Raw genomic sequence first — 24907 nt, forward strand, 5'->3', positions numbered from 1 at the left:
AGACCTCAGTTTAAAAATTACAATTAAATTATTGTGGTTTTTTATTTCTAGTTATAGCATGATAACTAAGAACTTGTGGTGTTTGTCCAGACTTACTAAGTGAAGTCCTGAAAATTCCATATTGGAAGTCTCTCTATTTCATCTCTTTTTCATATTAGGAAGAATAAGTATGTAAGCTTATGCTTTTACATCAAGGTAAAATTTAGCTATTCACATAAGAATGATGACATTTTTTCTACTTTATCTTTTTTTAACTACCTACCTGTTTATAATGCAGGATCATGAAAGCAAATATTATAGTATTTATATGCACTAGAACAAGAAACTAATTTATTGAAACTCCAGACACCCAGGTCCTAGTTTTAAACTACTCAGGTTTGTCAACTTGGCTATGTTATCTCTCACCATTTACCAAACAGTTCCTGCCAGCTCTGAAGTTTTGCCAGTTTAGTCTAGAATGTCCTGAAATTGCCCAACCCATTATCTAAAGATTCAAAAGTAACAATAGTTCTAACAAACTCAAAGGAGGTGTGGCAGGAAAACCGAACTAAAGAAATGGACATCACCGTGTTTTTAGTCTTGTTCTGCTGAAGAACCCCTACCTGCTCCAGGCCAGAGATGGGCAGAGTCATCTCACATAGGCTTTATGAGACTATCTATGTAATAAAAGCCTAGGTGACCATTTCGCCACAACGACCAGAATGACCGGTCGCTATGATGTGCACTGACCACCAGAGGCAGATGCCCAATGCAGGAGCTGCCCCCTGGTGGTTAGTGCACTCCCACAGGCGGGAGCGCCACTCAGTCAGAAACCAGGCCCACTGCTGGTGAGCGCAACTGCAGTGGCAGTGGCAAGAGCCTCTCCCACCTCCATAGCAGCTTTAAGGAGCTACCAGCTGATGGGTGGTAAGGAGCAACGGGTCCTGGACTGCGAGAGGGAACAGGCTGGTTTGAGGGACAGACCACCCCCCCCCCCAACACACACACACACACACACACACACACACACACACACACACACACCGCAGTGCATGTATTTCATGCACGGAGCCTCTAGTAACAATATAAGAGTGAGGGGAAAGTAGAAGACAGACTCAGATGACTCTATGGAGTCATCAAACATTTACTATTAACTCCTGCCATTCTGCAGGAAATGGATATAAAATAATAAAAAAGAGAGGGGATTTTGAGGACAACTGTGCAGCAGCTTAGGTTTCCAGGGCGTAATCCACAAAAATGGATAGCCTACTTGCAGATAATGGGATAACAGGAAGTGAGAGCAGTGGTTTTCCTGAATACACCTTTATGTATTAGCAAGTCCATTTATTTAGAATTTGAGCCCTTGGATAATCCACAAAAGCATAATCAGTGACTAGTAAAAAGCAATTTTTTTGACATGATATATGTTGGCAAGATGCCTCAAGTGACATTTTTATCTTAAAGTAAAAAACAAATCTTTCTTTAAAAAATATTTTCATTATTTTTCCATACTAAAGTCAAACAAAATATTAATCAAAAATTAAAATCTTCTCTTGTGCTATTCTTTTTAAATTGTCACCATAACCATTATTCTTCTATCTTTCTTTGTTCATTCTTTTTAACAAAAATTAGAGAAGACATACAGCTGTAGGACTCAGATTTTTATGATGTGTCTGTTTGTGGATTCTGACGTTGACATTGAAAAAACCCAAAATGTTTTCTAACACTATGAATTGTTCTGCAGAAATCGCATTGATTTCCCAGTTCCAATTTGGCAACACATCTAACTAATGTCAACATTTCATTTTGGCTGCTTTCTTTTTTTAGAATAAAAGTTCATTGAGGGAATTTTAAATTTTCAAGGAAATTGATTTTTTCCATTCTCATTATTCACACAATACTGTGGAGGGAGGAGGAACAAAATTTCTGCTTGTCTTTAAAAAGATTTCTAACGTTGCTTTTCAAAGATCACAGTTCCTCTTTTATTTTACAAAGCAAATCTTAACACTTGAAGTTTCTCTTTTAAGCTACTTAAAATTTATACTAACCACATCTTTGAAGGAAATAAATAAAAAAACAGGTAGAACAAAGGAACTCTGGTTCAAGTATGACTGCAGAGTAGGTTTCTACAGGGGGCCTTCCTGCTTCAAAGAAACACAACTCTGAATAAAACATAACTGCTGCCTTGCTGGGCCTTCAGGGAGTGGGGACAAGCTCCACTGTTCTAAAAGAAGAAAGAGATGAAAAAACAAACAAACTCAAGATGGTGACAGTGAAGGGTAGGCATAAAGGCAGAGACTACAACCAGGAGCCTAAGCCTTGGACCAGCAGCAAGGTAGGGCACTGAGGCAAGAGACTGTTCAATTAAACTGGATGATGGAAAAGGAGAATGCATTCGCCTCAGGACAGAGTTTTCCTCATTTCCACTGTCAAAACAATATGTCTCCTCTGGAGCAGAGCATCTTCCATTTAGTTCCTCAGGAAGCCCATAGTTTAGCAACAGCAAAAAAACAAAGTAACAATAAAAGATAAGCAGCCCCACCAGTATTGCTTAGTAGTTGAGCATTGACCCATGAACCAGAAGATCACCAGTTTGATTCCTGGTCGGGGCACTTTGCAGGCTTGATCCCCAGTAGGGAGTGTGTAGGAGGCAACCAATTAATGATGTTTCTCTCTCTCTCTATCCCTCTCTCTTTCCTCTCTCTAAAAATAAAAAAATAAAAAATAAAAAAAATATAAATATATATATATATATATATATATATATATATATATATATATATATATATATATTTTTTTTAAATAAAAGGTAACCAAATATAAAATACTAGAGGCCCAGTGTATGAAAATCATGCACAGGTGGGGTCCTTAGGCCTGGCTGGTGATCAGGACCTATCGGGGCCATCTTGCTCAGTCCCAATCAGGGCCTGCCAGCTGCCAGCCAGGGCCTGACAACTGGCGCCTGCTGGACAGAGCCTGCTAGACAGGGGGAAGGACCATGGGAGGCTGGCTGTGGGAGTGCACTGACCACCAGTGGGCAGCTCCTGCATTGAATGTCTGGCCGCTGGTGGTCATGCATGTCACAGTGACTGGTCGACTGGTTGTTTTGGTTGTTTGGTTGTAATGGTTTGTTAGGCTTTTATGTATATAGATAAGAAGTCACCCTGAAGGAGCAATTTTCACCAGAATCAGAATAGCAATTTTCAGCTTTAAATAACCAAAGACTCCAGACATTGAAATTATCAGATAAGAATGTAAAAAATAATATGAAATTAAAGAGATAAAAGTCAAAATTCCAAAATTCCAAAAATAAACAATGAAAGACTACTTAAAATTGCCAAGCAGGTTTAAAATTATTTTTTTTTAAAAAACTATGATAAAAATTAAAAATTCAGTGTATGGGTTATAATGAAAGTGGGCATAACCCCATTAGAAAGACCCCTTTTAAAGTTAACAATATATATGATAAGGGTGTTTTCTAAAATATGGAGGGGAAACCTAAACAAAGAAAAGAAAACAAATTTGTGCATATTTTTTTTTCCTGAAAAACAGCTAAAAGAATGAATAAGTGGGTAAATACAGGATGTACTTTCTCAATATTTTAAAGGTGTCAAAATATCAAATTTAATGAAATTCCAATTCAAATACTAATATGGCTTTTATGGAACATAAATATTGATCCTAAAATTTATTTTGAAGAATAAAATGCCAGACAATAGTTAAAATTGAAAAAAGAAACACAAAAAGTAGGAGTTGCCCTACCCGGTATCAAAATGTACAGTAAAGCTATGCTAGTTAAACAGTGGTAAGTTAGTGTAGGAAAAGACACGTGTACTGATGGAACAAATAAAACATCCAGAAACAAATTCATTCATATACAATACTTCAAATGATAAAAATAATAGCATTTCAAACCAATGGAAGAGAAATTATTTTAAAAATAATTTTGGATATCCATTTATGAAAATAAAAACTTTACACAAAAATAAACAACAAAGTTAAGTGCAAAAAAATTCTAAAGCCGAAACCGGTTTGGCTCAATGGATAGAGTGTCGGTCTGAGGACTGAAAGGTCCCAGGTTCGATTCCAGTTAAGGGCATGTACATAGGCAGCTGATCGATGTCTCTCTCTCATGGATGTTTCTAACTCTCTATCCCTTTCCCTTTCTCTCTGTAAAAAAAATCAATTTTATATATATATATATATATATATATATATATATATATATATATATACTTTTTTTTTTTTTTTAAGAAAATGAAAATTATTATTCCTGGGTAAATAGAGGGAAGTTGAGATGGGGGATTGTGATACAGAAGGAAAAGGAAGACAAACAGATAAGATGGAAGCACCAAAGCAAAAGTCTAACTGTATTTTCCTTCCCAACCTTAAGACTACAATACAGAAACCAGGCCCTGGGCAAAATCAGAACCTCAAACAAAGGATTAAGTTACAGTATGATCTGCTTCTGGTAGGTATGGATTAGTAACCCAGGAGAAAAAGGGTTAAGAACAATAGAAAAGCCTAATCAGGTCCACTGATTGGAATATCAACCCCTGGGCTGAAAATCCTCTCACTCCCTATGCGGATTCCTCCATCAAATGACCAAGTTGCTGGCTTCCAGCAGGACTTTGAGCTCCACAACTGCCATTTTGTGAGGCAGTTTAGAATCCATTTAGAATGGATTGCACTTGGACAATCATTTAGAATGCTACCAAGCTCTACAGGGATAAACATTGCTTATTTGTCATTGGAAAGTGGCAATAGAGAAGTCTTCCAAAAGAGAACTAGTCTCAGATCATTTTCGGAGGAAATTATTTAGATCTACATTACTTTGCTCTGAAAATCCTCTAATTTAGTAATTCATTGACCAAAACATGGTTCACTCAAAGGCTCTTTAAAAAAAGGATGCTTTCTTTCATTTTCCCTGTTCCCTAATTTATCCCCCGTCTATAAAATACCCAAAATAATGTATGGTAATAAAGCAGAGGCTTACCCTGAGAGCAGAAAGCCCTGTTGTTTGTTGTGAAGACATAAAGACTGTGATTATTGTGCATCTATCAAAGGGAAATGGATTCAGACTAATGTGAAAGACAGCATGACAAGCTTAATTATAATGTAATGCTTTTAGAAGTCCAAGCAAAAATAGAATGATAAAAGTGCTTTGGAAGAGGCAAGGTAGGTTTAACATTGATAATAGCTGTATACAACCAGTTCTGACTCTAAGGACATTTTTTTTTCACTTGCATTTAAAGTTATCAAACCTTTCAGAGAACTCTGTAATGATATTGTAAAATATCTAATATTTAATTTATACTTATGTTTGGTAGATATTTTTAATTTAACTAATAACTAAATTTATTATTTCTTCAAGAATTATTGAGGACCTCCTGTATGCATGGCACAATCCAAAAGAAGACTTAGCCCCGAACTTCACAAATTCTATCAGTTAGTTGACAATCACACTATTTTATTTATTATGTATTTAACATGTGTTTAATGTGTACTAATATGTGCAAAGGTCCTGAGAAACAAGAAAATTAACTTCACAAGTAATCTTTGCCTCTTGGAATACAATATGTACATATACAACCTTCAGTATACAAGACAGGTTGTCTTAAATTCAATAATGAAAGTTAGAACGAAATGCTAAATGAGCTAAAAAAAAATAAAATAAAAATAAAACAACTAAATCTAAGCAGGGCATCAAAACAAGGTTTCACTCTGAGTTTCGGTGGTACTTCCTATTCACAGTAATGTGTCTTCCCTTCAAGCTGTCAACAACTGATCATGGAACAAACACTACAAAGGGCCAAGCACTGGGATAGAGTACAAGGGATAAAGATCCTGATCCTGCTTAAGGAAGCAAATAACCATTTCAGTTCAACAGGACACAGACTCTAATAAGGGACACACAGATGCAATGGGAGTGCAGGGAAACACCTAGGTGTGCATGAAGGACTCCAAAAAGTCTGAAACTTCTAGAACAATTAGGAATTTGCCAATTGGTCATAGAGGAGAGGGGACTGAAGGCAGAAGGAAGAGCATGCTGCACAGCCAGGAGACCGCACCGTGAAAGCAGCCAGGAGGTTGATAGGGCTGGAGCATTAAATGAATGGAGGAGGAAAGCGGGAAGTAAAATAGATTGGGAGGGCAGGGATTTCTATAAAAGAGTGAGACATTTAGAATCGATGGTTAGGTCAAGGGAAAAAAATGAGGATTGAAGAAATTTTCTTAATAGAGGGGAGATTGAAGTCAGACCCGTCTTAGAGTGAGGAGATGTGTTAGTAAAGCTTGGTAGTATTTAGAGCAAAGGAATATGAGATTTGGAATTTGAACGGTGGCAGGAATTAGTAGTTGATTGGTGAAGCCGAAAAGAAAGGGAGAGGATTGATGTGATAGGTACACAGTACAATATGCTCATTTGGCAGGATTTAAGGATGGGGTGAGGTTAGGAGTTGATAGATTTCTGGTTTTTACATGGCACTTTAGAATAAAACAAAAGGTTAGATTCGCTGGAAGAGTCTGAGAAGCTGTCCCCCAAAGCCTACCCCAAAGCCTATTGCTCACCCTTCTCTTCACAACCAGGAGTCTTGAAATCTATCCACATGTTAACTAGATCTAGAAGTCATGCATCATGTGAAATGGAAATTTTACTGAGGAACAAATGATGGATTCTTAGAGATTAAGAAGTTTTCCTGAGGGGAGATAAGTAGTAAATAATGTGGTCAGAATTCATCAGGGACTATCTTGTTCCAGTGCCATGTTTTTTCCATCATCTTTAAAATATCCCATCAATATCAAATAGAAATGAATTAATATGATTAATTGAAATGTTCTGAATGTACTTGACATTCTTCAGATTAACTTTAATTTCTTATTTATTGAGTCTTCAATATTGAAGCAACAACAGCTAATTGGCTGTGTCTCACCAAAGTAACATTTCTTCGTCCCCATTTCTGTTTTTCTTCCATTGAATTAGTGAGAACTCTCAAAACTCTCAAGATATGATCTATTAAGAGCTCAATAATATGAATTAAATTCATGAGAATATGGGGTGTTTTTTTTAAATTATGAAATACTTTGCCCCACAACCTGGGACTATTGTTACATAAATATCAGTATATTTTGCAAATACAAATTTTCAAAGACATAGTAGTTAGTCAGTGTATTTTAAAATCTAAACCATCTCTCAGAGTAGTTTAGGATCAATAATAAATTTGGGTAGAACTGGGGAAGCAGAATTATAAAAATACACAATGCTACTTACTTTATCTTTGGAGAAGCTGAAAAGTTGTTTTCTTGCAGCAAAGAATTGGACAGCTATTACACTGGCTGAGTGACCCCAAAGAACACCAACTGGCTTAGAGACCACATATGGGTTCCAAAGGCACACTTTATTGTTAATGCCAGCAGTTGCTAATCAGAATCAAAAAGAAAAAAAATTATTTAATAACATGAATAGTCCACAATTTTTTTTTTAATGAATATGTCTTAAAGCTGTAGACAAGTGCCAGTCTCAAAACGATGGAAAATCTTGTCATTGCCCAATGGTTCAAGCTCATGGGGCACGAGCTCTATCATACAAATAGCTGAAACCACGGGAGCAGGGAAAAGGGGTACTCCTGAGGTGAAAAGTCAACACAATACCATTTAGGAAGCAGCCAGTGACCCAAACTGGTGGGGACAAAATCCTGCTTTCGAGCCCTTACATTTCCACCTGCCAGTCAACACAGCTTAGGGACATAGTCATATTAGCTATCCCAGGAGTAAGAAAGAACTAAGCAATATTCAAAGTTTCCAAATGAATTAGAAAACTATAAAGAAATAAATTATTTTCACTGCATTGTAAATGATTATTTACAGGCAAATAAGAAGCACAAATAGGCTTTTGACTTGTTTAATTGAGAGAATAAGGTATTTTTTAATATAAATTTTGCTGTACTCAGGGAGCATGTGAAGAGCAGGGACCACGGGGCTCCTTTGAGTCTATGGAGAAACCAGAAGAACCAGAAGAGAATTCTCTGTTGTGCCCTCAGATAGGGCCAACTGGAGCTGATCTTATTCACCCTCATTTTGGCAGCACTGTGACAGGTGCAAAATAGTGATCAGTAGAAAAGAATCGACCTAAGCAATCAATCAATAAATGAAATGGCTGATATTTGAGTCCTTCCAAAGTCAATTCACCAACCCTTCCAGCATTCTCTAATAAATCAACAATGCTCCGTGAAAGTTTAATGTTGACAGATTCCTGAATTCATATTCTGAGTATCTTTTACTATTGTTGTCAGCTATTATTGTTGGAAATGTAGGAACTCAGTATCTAAATTGATACTCAGTACCTATTGATAGAGCCAAAAGTCTATCAGTATTCTTCATATGAATGATAGATATTGAATGAGGGTTAAAATGATTCCTTCTGTAGGCCATATATGGTCATTCTCTATAACTACCCTGTTAATTTTTTAACAGTGCCTCACTTTTTAAAATAATATTTGATCTAATATCATACATACCAAATTATCAGCTTTCAAATGTTTACATATTTAAAAAGTTAATGCCTGAAAACCCGTGGTGCTTAAAACTAAAATATGTTTTTGTATATCAAAAGAAAAACTCTCCTTTAATAAACTACAGCTAGGATAACCTGAATATTTTCAAAAACCATTAGAGTTTGTGCTCTGAAAAGACAAATGTTCTACATTTTGAAGTTCATGTTGTGCATGTGGATGGGGTAGCAAGGAAATGATGTATTTGGGGGGGGGTTAAGCTTTTGGAGGTGTTAGAATGATGGTAGAATAGCAGACACTGCACAAACTGTCTTCTGTATATCACTTTACTACCCCGCCAGTGCTAATAAAAACACTAATTAAAGCATTGGGGCACTTTCTCAGATTTTCACCCCAGTATAGCTCCTCTACACTGTGCATCATAAGGCATCATTATCAACCATTCTCAGGCAATAAAATGTTGGTCTCTCTGGCAATAAAGCAACTAGGTGAAGAGGTTTCATGCATACAAATAGGCACCCAGGCTATCTAGGAGGCCCTCATAGTTATCATAATTTATTTTACGTACCAATTAAATTGAGCCGAGAGTGGTAATCAAAAGCATGAATGCCCTGGGCAATGTTGAAAGATGTCATTTGAAGATGCTTTTTTGATTTTTCTCTCCATGCCAGTACCACAGTGTTTGTACTGTTGGTTGTGCTGGAAATGATAGCATCTAAAGAGGCATTGTAAGTAACTGATTTAAAAAAAAAAAAAAAAGGAAAATAACATTTAATTGATTTCTCACAAGACATGAGCAAAATAGAACCATTTTACTATGTAAAGTTAAAAATTAAACTCAGATTACCCATCCACTGACCTCCCATTAAAGAATTTACATTGGAAAGTTACAACGAAGTCTGCATTTAAACTTCTTACCCAACATAAGGCTACCTTGAATGTTTTCATTGGAATATATGCTCAAATCCCTGGGTTCTTTCTCCTGGGTCTGAGGCAAACAGGAACTTAACAGCCATCTGCTTCTCTCAGAGTTCCAGCTCATGCCCAAACCATGGTTTATCTAAGTTATGCCTGGTCTAGAATGTTTGAGAGTGAGATGGCTAGGACTCAGTTCCCAGTGAATACTCATAAACCCAGCTAGAGACTTGGGTAAAATGGCTATTTCTGCCTTACTTGTGACCCAGTGCCAGAAAATGTGGAGCAAAATCCTATTTCCCAAGCAAGGAAAGTGAGAACTCTTTGGTCAGGAGAAACTTTCCATTCTTTCAGACTCAGGCTCCAAAAGCAAAGATCTTTTCCCAACTTCCAACCATGGCTGCCCTCATGAATGTCATACATTTTGCTCAATTATTTGTGCCAAGTTGAAGGATTTCTGATTGGACCTCAAAATCAAATTCCTGCCTTATGACAAAGAAGGATGTTGTAACTTTGCACAGTTTGAGGAATGTTGTTTTAATAGAATGGCCCTTCGAAATATTCCTGATCTCTATAATATAGAATTAAGAGTGAGACTGCTGGAAAATAATTCTCAATAGATTGCTAGAATTCCTGTACTTCTTTTGAAACTAACCACTGACTTTCTTTGTTCCAGCCTATCTTTTCAAAGACATTTGCTCAGAAAAAAACCTTGAAATGTAGATTTGGTGTCTCTCTTTGCAGCAAAATGTACACAAACTTACTACCCAGAATAAGAAAAATACTGTGTTTCTCTGGAATGAAAGGCAGACCTGCATTAGGTTCAGTAAAAAAGATTCAGCTTCTCTAAACTTGGGGATCTTTCTTTTAACACAGCCCACTGATTTTGAGGTCCACTGCATGCCCAAGTATTCACTTGGGACCATACTTTGTTGCTGGTGGACTTGCTAGCAAGGGGAACTAACATGAATATGCCGAAGCCAATGTTGCTTGCTATGTTGTAAGTAATCATATCCTTTGTCTTTAACATAGGAGTCTTATATTCTCTTTCATTTTAAGATTTTTTAAATTTTTATTTCTCCAAGTGAGTACCACAGTATTAGTTTTGTATTAGTTCATGCTAGACATGGCATACACACACACACACACACACACACACACACACACACACACATATATATATATATATATATATATATATATATATATATATATACTAGAGGCAAGAAAATTTTGAGAGGCCAGATAACTCAATACATTTCTTTTCCTCTATCCTTCTACTGAGTTAATAGCAACTAGAATTTATTAATTTAAGAGCCTATATTACATTATGTGAATAGCTTAATTTAACATACTTCATATTTATCTCACTATAAAATATATGGCTTAACATGACCAATTTAAAAATAAATTAATGAGATTGAGAGTATTCAATGTTTCTCCAAATATGGCATCCAGTCTTCAAAGACTTATTGGCATCTGCTATCTGTTCTGGGTTATGACAAAATTAATAAGAGAAGAAGTACACAGTCTGGATGCCCCAAAGCTTGGGATAAAAGATGTAAATCAAAAACTAGAAGAAAAAAAAACTAATAAAGTGATCAATGAATGGTGCAGAAAGTATAAGTTCAAAAAAGAACAAAACAATATGGGCTGGGGGGTTTAGAAGACATTTGGTCAGTGTTGACAAGAAGATGTCATTTCAATCGATGAGAAGTGGTGATAAAGCACATGTATGGGGAGCTGGAAAGAGGACTAATCTACTTTATTTTACAGAAGAAGCAATAGAGACCCAGGCACGTTCAATGATTTGGCCAGTCAGCAACTGATAGTTGTCAGACTGCACTGGAGCCCAAGTATTCTGACTCTGATTTTTGGTAGAGTTTAATGTTACAAAACATTTGGCAAAGTGAAAGTACAAATTCAGAATGCAGGCATGATCTCCTATCACTGGAACAGAGCTTCTCAAATTTCAATGTGAGTCACTTGTGGATCAGATCAGTGTAAAAATGCAGAATGTCATTCAGTAAGTCTAGGATTCGGCATTTCTATCAAACCCAGAGTTGTTACTGCTGATGCTTGCTCATCACCACACTTTAAGTAGTAAACACCAGAATATATTCCAGAGAGTACTGCCATTATTTTATACTCCAGAGAATCACTTCGTAGCTCCTAAAATTTAGGAGGTCAAATGTCCCTTTGAAAATGGAATGAAAGCTATTTGCCCTCTCCACCAGTAAGGTGGATATGCACACAACATTTTGTATGAAACACCAGGATTTTAGGAACCTCTCCACTTTCATTCACAAAGCCCAACCACGGCAGACTTGAGGAACTCGGGTGATGAACCTCCAGCTACAAGGTAATTGTGGATTGTTGAAACACTTCACTGGCTTTCTCAAGTGATTCTTAAAACTTCAATTACTGATGTTCCCCCTTGTGTTTACCAATTCTGATGTTGGGCTCCTTTTTTTTAGCTTCTACTTCTTTAGATGAGTTTAACTGGCCTTTGATCTCCTAATCAATGTCTGGGCACAATGTCTAAGAAAAGGGAAGGACTGGGGTGGACTGAGACTCTCAGAAGGGGAACCAAACCAGAGCTGCCTCCCTAAGCACAAGGCACACAGAATAATTCACCAAAAGGTGTGTCATGAAGCCCGAAGCACCACTAAAGACCAAAATGGCACACTTCTCTATTCTGCCTGGAATGAGCCTGGATGGTTTATTTCTTGCTAATCTCCCATTATGCAGTCTCCCTCAGCCTATAAATTATTTGTTATAATTATTAGGACAGTTTATTGCATGTCTCCCCTGTACTAGGCATCATTCGATCATCTTCAGCAGGTAGATTACTGATGAGGAAATGGACAGGCCAAAGCCAATTCACCCAAGGGAAGGCAGCTAATTGGAGGTAGAAATGAGATTGAACCCACTCCTGTTTGGCGGTGGGCTCTGTTTTGCATTACTGCATCATTCTTTTCCACGAAGCCATACGGCCACATGCATGCAGATCTGAGGTTGTTTCCATTACCAACTACAGTTATGTCCCCCACACTCTCAATCTCAGACCAAGCCCCCACTTTATCTTGAGTTTTCTCTTTCCTGATCTTGTCACTTACTCCCTAGGAGCAATATTTTTATGTCCTCTTTGTTCTCTCTTTGTCCTTTTCTTGTAACTACTGTCTTTCCTTCTAAAAAAAAAAAAAAAAAAGAGAGAAGGGAAAAGAAGAGAGGGAGAAAGAAAGAAAACAAGAAGCAAAAAAGGAAGGGGAAGCAAAGAAGGAAGGGAAGAAGATGCAGAAGTGATCAGTTCCTATAAACTGATAATTCCCATTAATTATAGGAGCATAGAAGTTCCTGATCACCTGCTAATTCCACTATTGCTACTTTACTAGAAGTGCCAACAGTATAAAATCTGATGACAATTGTTCTCATTAGGAAGCAACCTCACTGAAAACATTCCTTTTGTTTAGAGAAAATCCTTAGGGTTATTGTAACTTGGCTCAGTGAAGCAATATTACAAGATCTAAAGTATAAACCAAATACTACAAGTATGTCTTCAAATTCATGAACTTCCCTAATGTCACTACAGTATAATCCAAGTAAGTTATTTCTACCCAGAAAATTACTTTGTCACATGTTCCCACATTATATCCAAGTATCATCTTCGGTTTCAAGGATATAAAAAGAAGTACATTCTGCTCAGGTATTCAAAGTATAGCTTTACGATTTGAATCCACAGATAACCAAGTGACATTTATGGGCCTGTGTGCAGTGTCATATATTGGAGACTCAACAATTCACACTGTATTTGTAAAGCAAGAGAGAACTTGTTTCTGATTAAATTGTAGAATGCCAGACCTCCTGAGAATGCCTGAGTAAAAGGTGAGAGTAAAGCCATTTCCTGAAAATTAAATTATCTGATAGATAAAATATGTTTTCCTCCTTCTGAAAGATAGAAAAGGAAATGATAGGTTATGATGTTTTTAAAATACCAGGCTAGGGAATGGGATGAGCTGATTAAAATTAAATGATTTGTTTTTAATATTCTGGTGAGTTTGGGAATTGGTAGAGGAAAAAAATTAATTTCTGTTAAAAAAACATAACATAGGCTCATAGCTACAGAGAACATTTTGTTAGCTGCCAGATTGGAGGGAGGGTGAGGGGATAGGTGAAAAAGGTGAAGAGATTAATAAGTGCAAATTGGTTGTTATAGAATGGCCATAGGGATGTAAAGTACAGCATAGGGAATATATATATATATATTGCTGAGTGGCCAGATATATATACACTGAGTGGCCAGATTATTATGATCTCTGAATGCATAATATATATATATATATATATAAAGTAGAGCATAAGGAATATATATTCCCTATGCTGTACTTTACAACCCTATGACTATTCTCTAACAACCAATATATATATTAGAGGCCCAGTGCATTAATTTGTGATGGGTGGGGTCAGGCCAGCCTGGCCAGGGGGAAGGGACATGGGCAGTTGGCCAGCCTGCCTGTTAGTCAAATTCCTGGTCAAGGGGACAATTTGCATATTAGCCTTTTATTATATAGAATATACACTGAGTGGCCAGATTATTATGCATTCAGAGATCATAATAATCTGGCCACTCAGTGTGTGTGTGTGTGTGTGTGTGTGTGTGTGTGTGTGTGTATAATATAATAAAGAGCTAATATGCTAATTAGAATGGATAGTGGAAGGAACGACCTTCCAGAAAGACCAGTCGATGGATGTAGGGCCATGAAGCAGCCAGAGCAGCCAAGGTCAAGACAGCAGCCAGGGCTGTGAGGGCTGAGCCCCTTGCATGAATTTCATGCATCAGGCCTCTAGTATATATATAAAAGGCTAATATGCTAAGTGTCCCTCCTACTGTCTGACCAATCACTATGTGACTGGTTTTCAGGTGATTTCCCCAAAACCAGAGAGGAAGGAGCCCAATTCCTTGTAGGCTGCACAATTCCACCTTCAGCCGTGGGTTATGTTGTTGCTGGGGCACTGTGGGCCCTGAATCTAGTTTACTGCACACTTGCATTTGCATTCCACAGGAACTTGGCAGAATGCCTTTCACACTCCAGGACTTTTTGGGGGGTGTTGGAAAGCCGGTTTCAGCTTGATCCCCACAGGCCAGGCCAAGGGACCTCACCTTCCAGAGGGATCCCACCTTCCAGAGGGACCCCTGCTCACTCTGAAGACATCAGGGAGGGACTATCGGAGGTTGGCTCCAAGATGTGTCTGGCTCATCTCACCCAGTCCCGCCTGCTGGCCACCTTCTAATTAATTTCCTTTCAATGTGCAGGAATCCGTGCACTGGGTCATTAGTATAGTTAATAATATTCTAATAACTATTTATGGTATCAGATGGGTATGAGAATTATCAGGATGATCACTTAGTAAGTTATATAATGTCTAATCACTGGAGTATGCACCTGAAACTAATATAATATTATATGTTAACTATAATTGAGAAATTAAAAACTGATTTTTTAAAAAGACAATACACTAAAAGAAGCACAAATTATAAAAGACTGATTATTTTGGCATTAAAATTAAAAACTTATTTTCATAAAAAATAAAAAAACACCATAAAACAAAATGAAAAATATGCTTCACACTGAGAGAAAATATTTGTAACACAGATAACTGACAAAAAAATAAGCACAAATAAATAAGAAAAAGAAAAATAATTCAATAGAAAAATATGCTTGGTAATTCACAGAAGACGAATTCTAAATGGCCAATAAACTTATGACAGATGTTTTATTCTCACAAGTAATCAGGAGAATGCAAATTAAAATGACAGTTGATGAATGTATTTCACACTCATCAGATGGGCAAAATTTAAACATCTAACAATTCCAAGGTTGGCGAGGATATGGACAACCAGGATCTCATATGCCTACAGTTGATACAACCAGTTTGAAGAATCATCTGGCAAAAGATGGCAAAGTTGTGCATAACTGTATGTGGCAGCCCTGGCAATTAAAGGTAGATGAACTCAAACCCACAACATAGCAAGTCCACTCCTAAGCATGTAAGCTGAAATGACTCTATGTATGTGCATGAGAAAATATGTAAAGAATGTTCTAGAAGCATAATTTGTAGTGACAAGAAATGGAAGCTCCTTTATCTAGGAGACTAGATAAAGGATAGAAAAATCTACAACTTGAGAAATACTGGGAGGAATCCATTTAAATCAACACAGATTTATCTCACAACATGTGGTAATACAAATTGCAGGAAAATGCAAGCAGAATGATACATTTATGTAAGGCTTAAAAAGACACAAAATGACACCACATAGCACTTACTGATAAAAACGCATGTGGAAACTATAGAATAAATGCATGAAAAATAAATTTCTGTTAGATAATATGTTGAGGGAGAAAAAGACAACTTGATAATGTCTGTCCATTAAGATGCTAACGCTCAACTTTCCTGCTCTCTGCTATTTAGTTGTTTTTAGAAAACTTTAAGGAATCTACCATCAATCCTTATCCTCACAAGTGTCAAAATGCCCCTGTGTAACAGCAATTAGGTAATGTGGGGAAAGTTACTTGAAAATGAAAAATTATACCTAACAACTAAGTAAGTAATGCTATTAGGTGCACTTAGAGTGAGCTAGAACAAAACCACTCTATGTCATTTGCCAACAGGTAGATCTGAAGCAGGGTAAAAACTGGGCCATGTCTAACCAGGAATTCTTATCATTCTCTGGGCTTTTACTTTATGAGTCATGTGACTTGGGAAAACACCCTGCCTTGAACTTCCTTTGATGTTTTCTTATTTGAGAGAATTTATTTTCAGTTGCATTTCTTATTTTGAAGTTGGAATCCCATTCTCTGAGACCACCACAGGGCTCTCTATATCCTAAGCAACCATTATTTGAAAGAGGAAAGATAAAAACAACTCTGTTCCATTTTTAAAAATCAAAGTGCTTCTAATGCATCATTGGTAAGCAATTTTCTAAATAATGCAATTAATTTAATGACTTTACAAAATGCTGATTAGATCTATGTTCATGATACAAGCAGACCTTCACCTTCAGACATGCCATAGGACCAGCGGCAGGGAGAAACTTTTTTATTCAAACCTAGGCAACCAGCTTACAACTGGTTTCAACTACTTTGAATGCAGCAAGGGAACTGGCAGGAAAGGCGGGTGATCCAGCTAACTCAGTGGTGCACCATCTTTTTGTCCGGAGGACTGATTTAGACACAGCCACGTGGAACAACACACAAGCAAGACACTAAATCTGATTCCAAGCCTAGTCCCTACCAATTATGAGGGCTCTCTGAAGAAACAGCCTGGCATCTGTATTCCAAATTCCCAGGCACAGTTCCATTAATTAGCACAGCAATTAGTGATGTCGCTCTCAGTTCAAACTGTTTTGTAACTTCTCCTGGCCATGGTCAAACAAAGGTGGCAAAACACAGTTCAATGTAATAAAGAATCGATAGTTTTTATTGTTGACTGTTGAGTGTTCACTCTTTCAACAGCTGCACCTCCATTCTGTGGTTTCCAATGATACTGTCTACATGAGAAGGCAATTACTTGAGATCGAAAAAAGGGAAATTCCCTGAGATTTAAGACATTTACATCTTGTCACTATTGCCTGAAATCTCTGTACTTACTTTGCAAGCATTTCAGGATGTAATTATTTTTCCATTAAAATATGACACAGAACCCCTCAGACAAGATGAAAACATTTTCTTCCTCAAAGCATTAAATAAGAAGTCAGAACCTTATCTTAAAGCACTAAGCTAGTACTCTTATGTAGGAAACTGGGTTTTTCCTTTGACATTTCCGTTTTACAGATATTCTCTCCTTAGCTTCAGTGAAACATTATTAGCTTGCGTGCTCAAGTATTTCTTTTCTTAATTGTACATGCTGTCCTCACACTGAGAAGAAAATCAGCAAAAAATAGTTCTTGAGGCATTCTAAGGATATCAATTCATGTTGCTGGGGTAAAAAGAATATCAAATGAAAGCAGCCAATGGTTACTTGCTCCTGAAAGAGTAAGTCTTGCAGACTAGGGAGCCCATTGTCCTATATTCAACTCCAGCCTCCCTCACTCCTCTCTGCTTCCTCCTTTCTCCTCATATATTAAGTTTTTTAAGAGTCAAGCCTATAATTACTCTTAATTCTACAGTCTTCAATGCCTAAAGCAGTTTTAAAGCACATAAAAGATAAATAGTTGTTGATTGATTGACACACGAAGTCTACAATTTAAATAAACTGGCCAAAGTAAATATATTTTCTCAGCTATTCTTCTAAAGATTATCCACTTAGTTACAATGAATTTCAATTCAAAAGCTATGAAATTACATCATCCAGGTTAGATAGCAAAGACCCCTACTGTTTTTCACATGTAAAACTTTTATTTAACCATTTCCTAATTGCAATGATTTAGAGGTTAAGCTCTAAAGTTGGATTCTTCAGGTTTTATACATAAATCTCTACTGTTGATACTAAACTAAACTAAGTTCCAATGTTCTCGTGTCCACAGATAAGAAAACTAAAGATAAGAAAGCATACATTGTAAACAAGATGAGCAAAGAATTCTCATTGCCCAAGAGAAAAGTTGTTTGTCTTTTAATTTAACAAATACTCATGAGCAGTTTACTTCACCAACAGGGCTGCTTTTTGAATGATTTAAATGAAAGTGTGACAGAGTTGAGAGTGAGAACTTGACATTCTTCCCCTGAGCATAAAAGTGATACTTAAACATTATTCCTGTTCTCAATTAGTACATCTAAACACTAGTACATCTAAACATCTCAATTAGTACATACCCAATCTTTTTTTTTTTTTTAAATATATTTTATTGATTTTTCACAGTGAGGAAGAGAGAGGGATAGAGAGTTAGAAACATCCATGAGAGAGAATCATCGATCAGCTGCCTCTTGCACACCCCCTACTGGGGATGCGCATGCAACCAAGGTACATGCCCTTGACCGGAGTCGAACCTGGGACCTTTCAGTCCCCAGGCCGACGCTCTATCCACTGAGCCAAACCGGTCCCGGCAACATCCCCAATCTTTTTAAAAGTAGATTTCTATTAGCTACTTCTCTGTATTATCCATATTAATTTAAGGTCATTGGGACTCAAATAATACAGTAAACTTCAGGAAACCTACCATAAGTAAATTTAAAGAACTATGACTTTATTTTCATAGTCTATTTAGTCTTTGGTTTATGTATTAAAATATCATGCTTGTTTGGAAGCAGTTTCAATGGCCCCTTACAGTTTCTAGTACTGTGATTTTTGTTTCCATTTTATGAAAATGTAACACACAATTGTGTGCCTGTCACACACAGTTGATGACCAAAAAATAAAAATAAAATAACATCGTTTGTTTTCCCCGATATTAATATTCTACCATAATTAAAGGATGGGTAGAAGGTACCAATGACATGGTATGATTTATGTTGAAGGAAAAATGCAGGATCTATAGGTTTTCCTATGAAATATTATTATTGTGCATCATGCATTAAGAAACACCAACCTCCTAAAACCCAAAAAGTGTAAAACTACCATAAGAGCCAATGGTTGGGTCCATTTTGACTGTCTATTCTTCAAAGCAAATTAGAAATAGATCTACAATGCAGTCAATGAGAGTGAATTTCCACTCCTCTCCGTGGGTATTATTTAGTGTAGCTATTTAGTAATGAGAAAATTACCATAGTCCTCAGTGTCCGGACTCAAGGAAATATTAGAGTGGACACTGCACACCTGGATCGTCACCATCAGATGCAAATTTTGTAAAAATTAGGCATATTGTGAAACTGATAAACTGATTGGTGACTAGGTTTATGAAAGTTCTGGCTTTCCATAGTTTCTGTTTTTACAGCTAATCCTATTACACAGCGAAATGTCACTTAAGTACTCTAGATCAGAGAAACTCAGTCATTATATCAAAAAAGAAGAAAATAAAGTAGAAAAGGTAATTAAGGAGATTCCATTTTGAAGGCAGTCAAAGTAATATATTTCCCATGAGAGCATAAAGAAAACAAAGGAGTGGGTTTGAGGAAATTTGTTAAATCCTTTTATTAAGCATCTTGAAGCGACTAGATGAGACCAGTTAGGATCAGAGTGGAGCAGAAGTTAAATGGATCCTGTGGCATTTTTCTCCCTTCTCTTGAGATGTTTTGAGTGCACAGTTCACCTGAATTAATTATATGAGGCATAATTTAGAAGGACATAAAAGAAAGAAAGCATCCTGCTAGTATGCAAGGGATAGCAAAGAGTCCAGGACAAAATCTCCAGAGAACTAATTACTGGTTTCTAAACTTGAACATTTTGTGGGAAACATTTTCATCAAAGAATATAAACGAAGAAGTTGAAGTTGATCGTGTCATTCATTACTATGGAAATGCAATACCTTGCCTGACCCACTCTCCGCGATGAAGTTTGTGCTCTAACGTATAGCAACATTTGTGATACCCAGAGAGCAGTTCTGCCCAGTTAATGGTCATGGTGGCTTCTTCGTTTTCACATGCACTAGTGGGACGCTCAAACAGGGAAATCAAGGCTGTCGTGAAAACAATGGCTTGAACCTTGAGAGAAATTCAGAAAAAGAAACATACATGGGCAGAGAAATTGTTGCAAGAAAAATCTACATTCTTTAACATTAAAAAAATTGATACTGGCTGAGACCGGTTTGGCTCAATGGGTAGAGCGTCAGCTTGGGGACTGAGGGGTCCTGGGTTCGATTCCAGTCAAGGGCATGTACCTTGGTTGCGGGCATATCCCCAGTAGGGGGTGTGCAAGAGGCAGCTGATCGATGACTCTCTCTCATCGATGTTTCTAACTCTCTCTCTCTCTTCCTCTCTGTACAAAATCAATAAAATATATTTTTAAAAAATTGATACTGAATTAATAGGAAGCTCTTCAATATTATTTAAAAGATGCAAGCAGTTATATTAAAAGACAGAACAACTACAATGTTAGTAAGGCAATTACCAAGGGCGGTTCATTTGCTTTTATGATACACTCATCATTAATAACAGTAAGAATAAAATCTTTGACAATTACAAAAGTAAATTGTTCAAATTAGACTACTTAAGCGTTCACAGCAATATTCTAGTGTCATTCAGTAGATAATAATTTTACAGAGATCGGGTGGAATTTGATAAAAAGACAGACATCAATGCCTCCATGTTCTGTGCTGCCCTCTCTAATGCATCTATCTTTTGTTAAATGTAGAGGAAATGATTACTTTCCAGGAAGCTTGTACTGAGAAGTCTGAAACCTTATGAATAAAAATCAGAATAAGGAATTTGAAAGAGTTATGAGAGATAACTTTAGTCATTTGATATTAAATGTTTATTAATATTGGTCTCTAAAAGATTGTAAGAATTGCTTAATGGTTGGACATTGATTCCTGGTTAGGGCACATGTCCAGGTTGTGGGCTTGATCCCCAGTGTGAAGCATGCAGGAGGCAGCCAATTAATGATTCTCTCTTATTACTGATGTTTCTATTTTTCTCTCCCCCTCTGAAATCAATAAAAATATTTGTTTTAAGATTATAAGCATCCTATGGTGAAAAAAAGAAAAAAAAACATCTAAATATGAAAATTGAGATTATATATAGCCAAGAAAACCCACAATGGAGATTATTTGTTATAAGCAAGAAGAGAGGCCCTGGCTGGTGTGGCTGTTAGTTGGAGTGTCATCCGATACATCAAAAGGTGGCAGGTTCCATTCTTAGTCAGAATACAGACCCAGGTTGCAAGTTTAATCCCTGGTCCGGCCTTAGGAGGAAAGCAACTGATAGATGTTTCTCTCTCTCTCTCTCAAATCAATCAATAAATAAACTTTCAAATAAAATAAAGAAGAGAAAGTGTCATGACCTAATCCATTTATTTCTATGTCCATCATGTGTGGTCTTATAATCTATAATGCAGTTCAATTAGAAGGTCACACTCATTGCATTCTATTTCTATATTTAGCTACTGTTTGATAATTAAATAGATAGTGTTCAATATTATTGTTCCCTTGCTTACCTTTCCAGTTATGTCCCCAAAAGACAGAATTGATACATTGGCATCAAGAGGGTCATACCAATAATCCATGCAAATTGGTGTTCCTTTCAGGCCTTGGAGTTTATATTGACAAGGAAATTGTTCTTTGGACAGCAGATCATAAAAACAAATCTCTTTACTTGTAAAAGCCACTGCTATCTAAAGAAAAAATGTAGAAAGTCAGAAAGCATGTCTGATGGATTTAGTGAAATCAATATGCAAAGCAGACATGCAAATCTTAGCACCAAATCAGACATCATTCCCTAAGGGTTCTTAAGAGCATTACATAAGTATTGCATAGTGGCACAAATGTGTTTTATTCTAACTTTGGACAGTAATCAAGAAAAAAATACTTGCCTTTGAAGTTATTTGAACATTCTTTCTTTATTCTTACTTTATACACTCACCAACTTCTATCCATGGGAACATGATTAATCACGAAACAAAGACACAGAGAGCTACAGGCTCACACAGTCTTAACAGAAACTTCACAAACTATGTTTTACAAAGCAAGCAGAAGCTGTCACAAAACTCAATTGATAAAAACCTGGTAAGAAACCTTCCTAAGCCAGATAATATCCTAAAATCTATTTTTAAAAGAGCAAACAAATTTTTCAATAAAATTGACAAAGCTTATCTAAACTAACCCAAGAAGTAAAAGAGAAAAGATACACATTACTAAATCATAAATAAGAGAATGGATATTACTATCAACTTTATAGAAATAAAAGAAAGGATTATAAGATGATACCATGGCCCTAACCAGTTTGGTTCGGTGGATAGAGCATCAGCCTGCTGACTGAAGCATCCCAGGTTCGATTTGTTCAAGGGCACATACTTTGGTTGGGTTGCAGGTTCCTCCCTGGCCCAGACTCTGGTCAGGGTGCATGCAGGAGACAACCAATCAATGTGTTTCTCTCACATCTATATTTCTCTCTGTCTTTTCCTCTCTCTTCCACTCTCTCTAAAAAAAATGGAAAAAAATATTCTGGGGTAAGGATAAAAGGAGGAGGAGGAGGAGGAGGAGGAGGAGGAGGAGGAGGAGGAGAAGGAGGAGGAGGAAGAGAAGGAGGAAGAGGAGGAGGAGGAAGAAATACCATGAACAATTATATGGCAACAAATAACTTCAATTAAATGAACAGATTCATAGAAATACAAAAATTACCTAAACTAACTCCAAAGGCATAAAAAACTCAGCAGATACACAATAAAAGACTAAATTAGTAATAAAAAAAAATTCTAGTCCCAGATGATTCACTAATAAATTCCACAAATGTTTGAAAGAATCAACACTAGTCCTTCTAAATCTCTTCCCCCAAAAATGGAAGTGGAATAAACACTTCTGAAATGATTTTATGAAACCAATCTTATCAAATAAAAAGGGAATATGCTAATTGAGTGTCATGCCCTCACAAGATGGTGGCGCCCACAGCCACAAGATGGTGGTGCCCAGTCCTCTCAGCCCTGCCTCATCCAGTTTCAGTTTCCTTGTCCCCTCAGCCCATCCTTATTCAGCCTCAGTCCCCCAGTCCCCTCAGCCCCACCTCACCCAGTCCCCACAGCATCCAACCTCATCCAGGCTCAATCCCCCAGTTTCTTCAGTCCCACATCATCCAGCCAGAGTCCCCCAGTTCCCCCCAGCCCCACAGGGGAAGGACATTGGGGGCAATTAGTCTGGCAGGGGTGGGCAGTTGGGGATTATCATGCTGGCAGGTGAGCAGTTAGATGTCAATTAGGCTGGCAGGAGAGCACTTAAGGGATGATCAGGCAGAATGGTTAGGGCAATCAGGCAGGTAGGCAGGCGAGTGGTTAGGAGCCAGCAGTCCCGAATTGTGAGAGTGATGTCCCATTGCTGGTTTAGGTCCAGTTCTCTAAACTGGCAGTCTGACGTCTTCTAAGCAGGTCCCAGATTGGAGAGGGTGCAGGCTGGGCTGAGGGACAGCCCCCACCCCATGCATGAATTTCATTCATCAGGCCTCTAGTATTATCATAATACCAAACCACACAGAGGAGAAAATATGTAGAGCAAAAGAGGCATAGCAACTATTCGCAATGTTTGAAATTTATTTGAATCTTGTTTAAAATTAACTGTCAAACAATAAGGACACATATATAATACCTTAATCAATAAAGAAATTTAAAAAAATTTAAGAAGGGCAAAAATAAATAAATAAATAAATAAATAAATAAATAAATAACGACTGTGCTGTATGAAGAGTTGCATGCATACTATGTAAGTTTATATTGATTTGTAAGCAATTTTAAAAGTGTATTGATTGTTGAGAGAGAGAGATTTGTTGTTCCACATGCTTATGCATTTATTGGTTGATTAGTGCATTGTACCCTGACCAGGGATCAATTCCACAGCCTTAGAGTTGTTCAGGACAATGTTCTAACCAACTGAGCTATCTGGCCAGGTCTATAATTTTATGTTCTGTTCAAAGAGTTGATAGAATATAATATAATTCATATAAATTTTTAAAATATACAGCAATTTATTACGTTTTACATAATACAAAATACCTACAGTGGGAAAATATAGTTTATTCTCTAAAACTTTCAATGAAACATAAGATATATTCTTGATGTGAAATCATAGGTTTAGGAGTGATTAAACTACTTTCTCCAAAGATACGATATTAACTATGTCCCTCTGTTGTTATTTATTCGTTAAAATCTATTTTAGTTTTCATAGTTCCCTTTGTCCTTCAATAAACAGTCACATTCTGGCAACTTAAACACACACACACACACACACACACACACAAAGGAAATATGTACATGACTGGATATTTAATGATATTAATGAATTATTGCTATTTATTTCAATGTATAATGGTGTCATGGTTATACTAAAAACAGACACATTTTAAAAATACCAAATATTGCCGAGACCGGTTTGGCTCAATGGATAGAGCGTCGGCTTGGGGATTGAAAGGTCCCGGGTTCGATTCCAGTAAAGGGCATGTACCTTGGTTGCGGGCACATCCCCAGTAGGGGGTGTGCAAGATGCAGCTGATCGATGATTCTCTCTCATCGATGTTTCTAAATCTCTATCTCTCTCCCTTCCTCTTTGTACAAAATCAATAAAATATATTTTTTTTAAATAAATAAATAAAAAATTAAAATACCAAATATTTACAGATTAAATGATTGAATGTTTTGGATTTCAAAGAGAGGAGGTATAGATGAAATAAGATTGCATGTGAATTAGAAAATGGTTAAGGGTGAATATTGGTTCTTAATACTATTATTCATGCTCATGTGTGAATTTAAAAATTTTTTAAATGAAATTTGCCATCCATTTAATATAAAATACTAAGAACATAAATTACTTAAGCTGCATCCTCTCATAAAATGATTTTCCTTTCAGTATGTTACCTTATATTTGGACTGAGTGGACCCAACACATCAGAATTAAGAAACTGATTAGTACAGCGGTCAAAATCATCAAAATGAGA

The 24907-nt window shown here is 36.8% G+C and overlaps 1 protein-coding gene across 1 annotated transcript in view; it reads right to left on the reverse strand.

Annotated features, from left to right (window-relative positions):
* Positions 1-24907, reverse strand: part of WDR49 (WD repeat domain 49) — a 127679-nt gene that overhangs the window by 80984 nt on the left and 21788 nt on the right. The window contains exons 3-6 of the mRNA XM_084872646.1: positions 21429-21605; positions 19804-19978; positions 9058-9225; positions 7250-7398 (exon numbers count right to left, since the gene is read on the reverse strand). Coding sequence (XP_084728772.1) covers positions 7250-7398; positions 9058-9225; positions 19804-19978; positions 21429-21605 — 669 coding nt within the window. The remainder of the gene's footprint in view (positions 1-7249; positions 7399-9057; positions 9226-19803; positions 19979-21428; positions 21606-24907) is intronic.

This window comes from Pipistrellus hanaki (genome assembly GCF_964339955.1).
Source record: "Pipistrellus hanaki genome assembly, chromosome: 2".
NCBI lineage: Eukaryota > Metazoa > Chordata > Mammalia > Chiroptera > Vespertilionidae > Pipistrellus > Pipistrellus hanaki.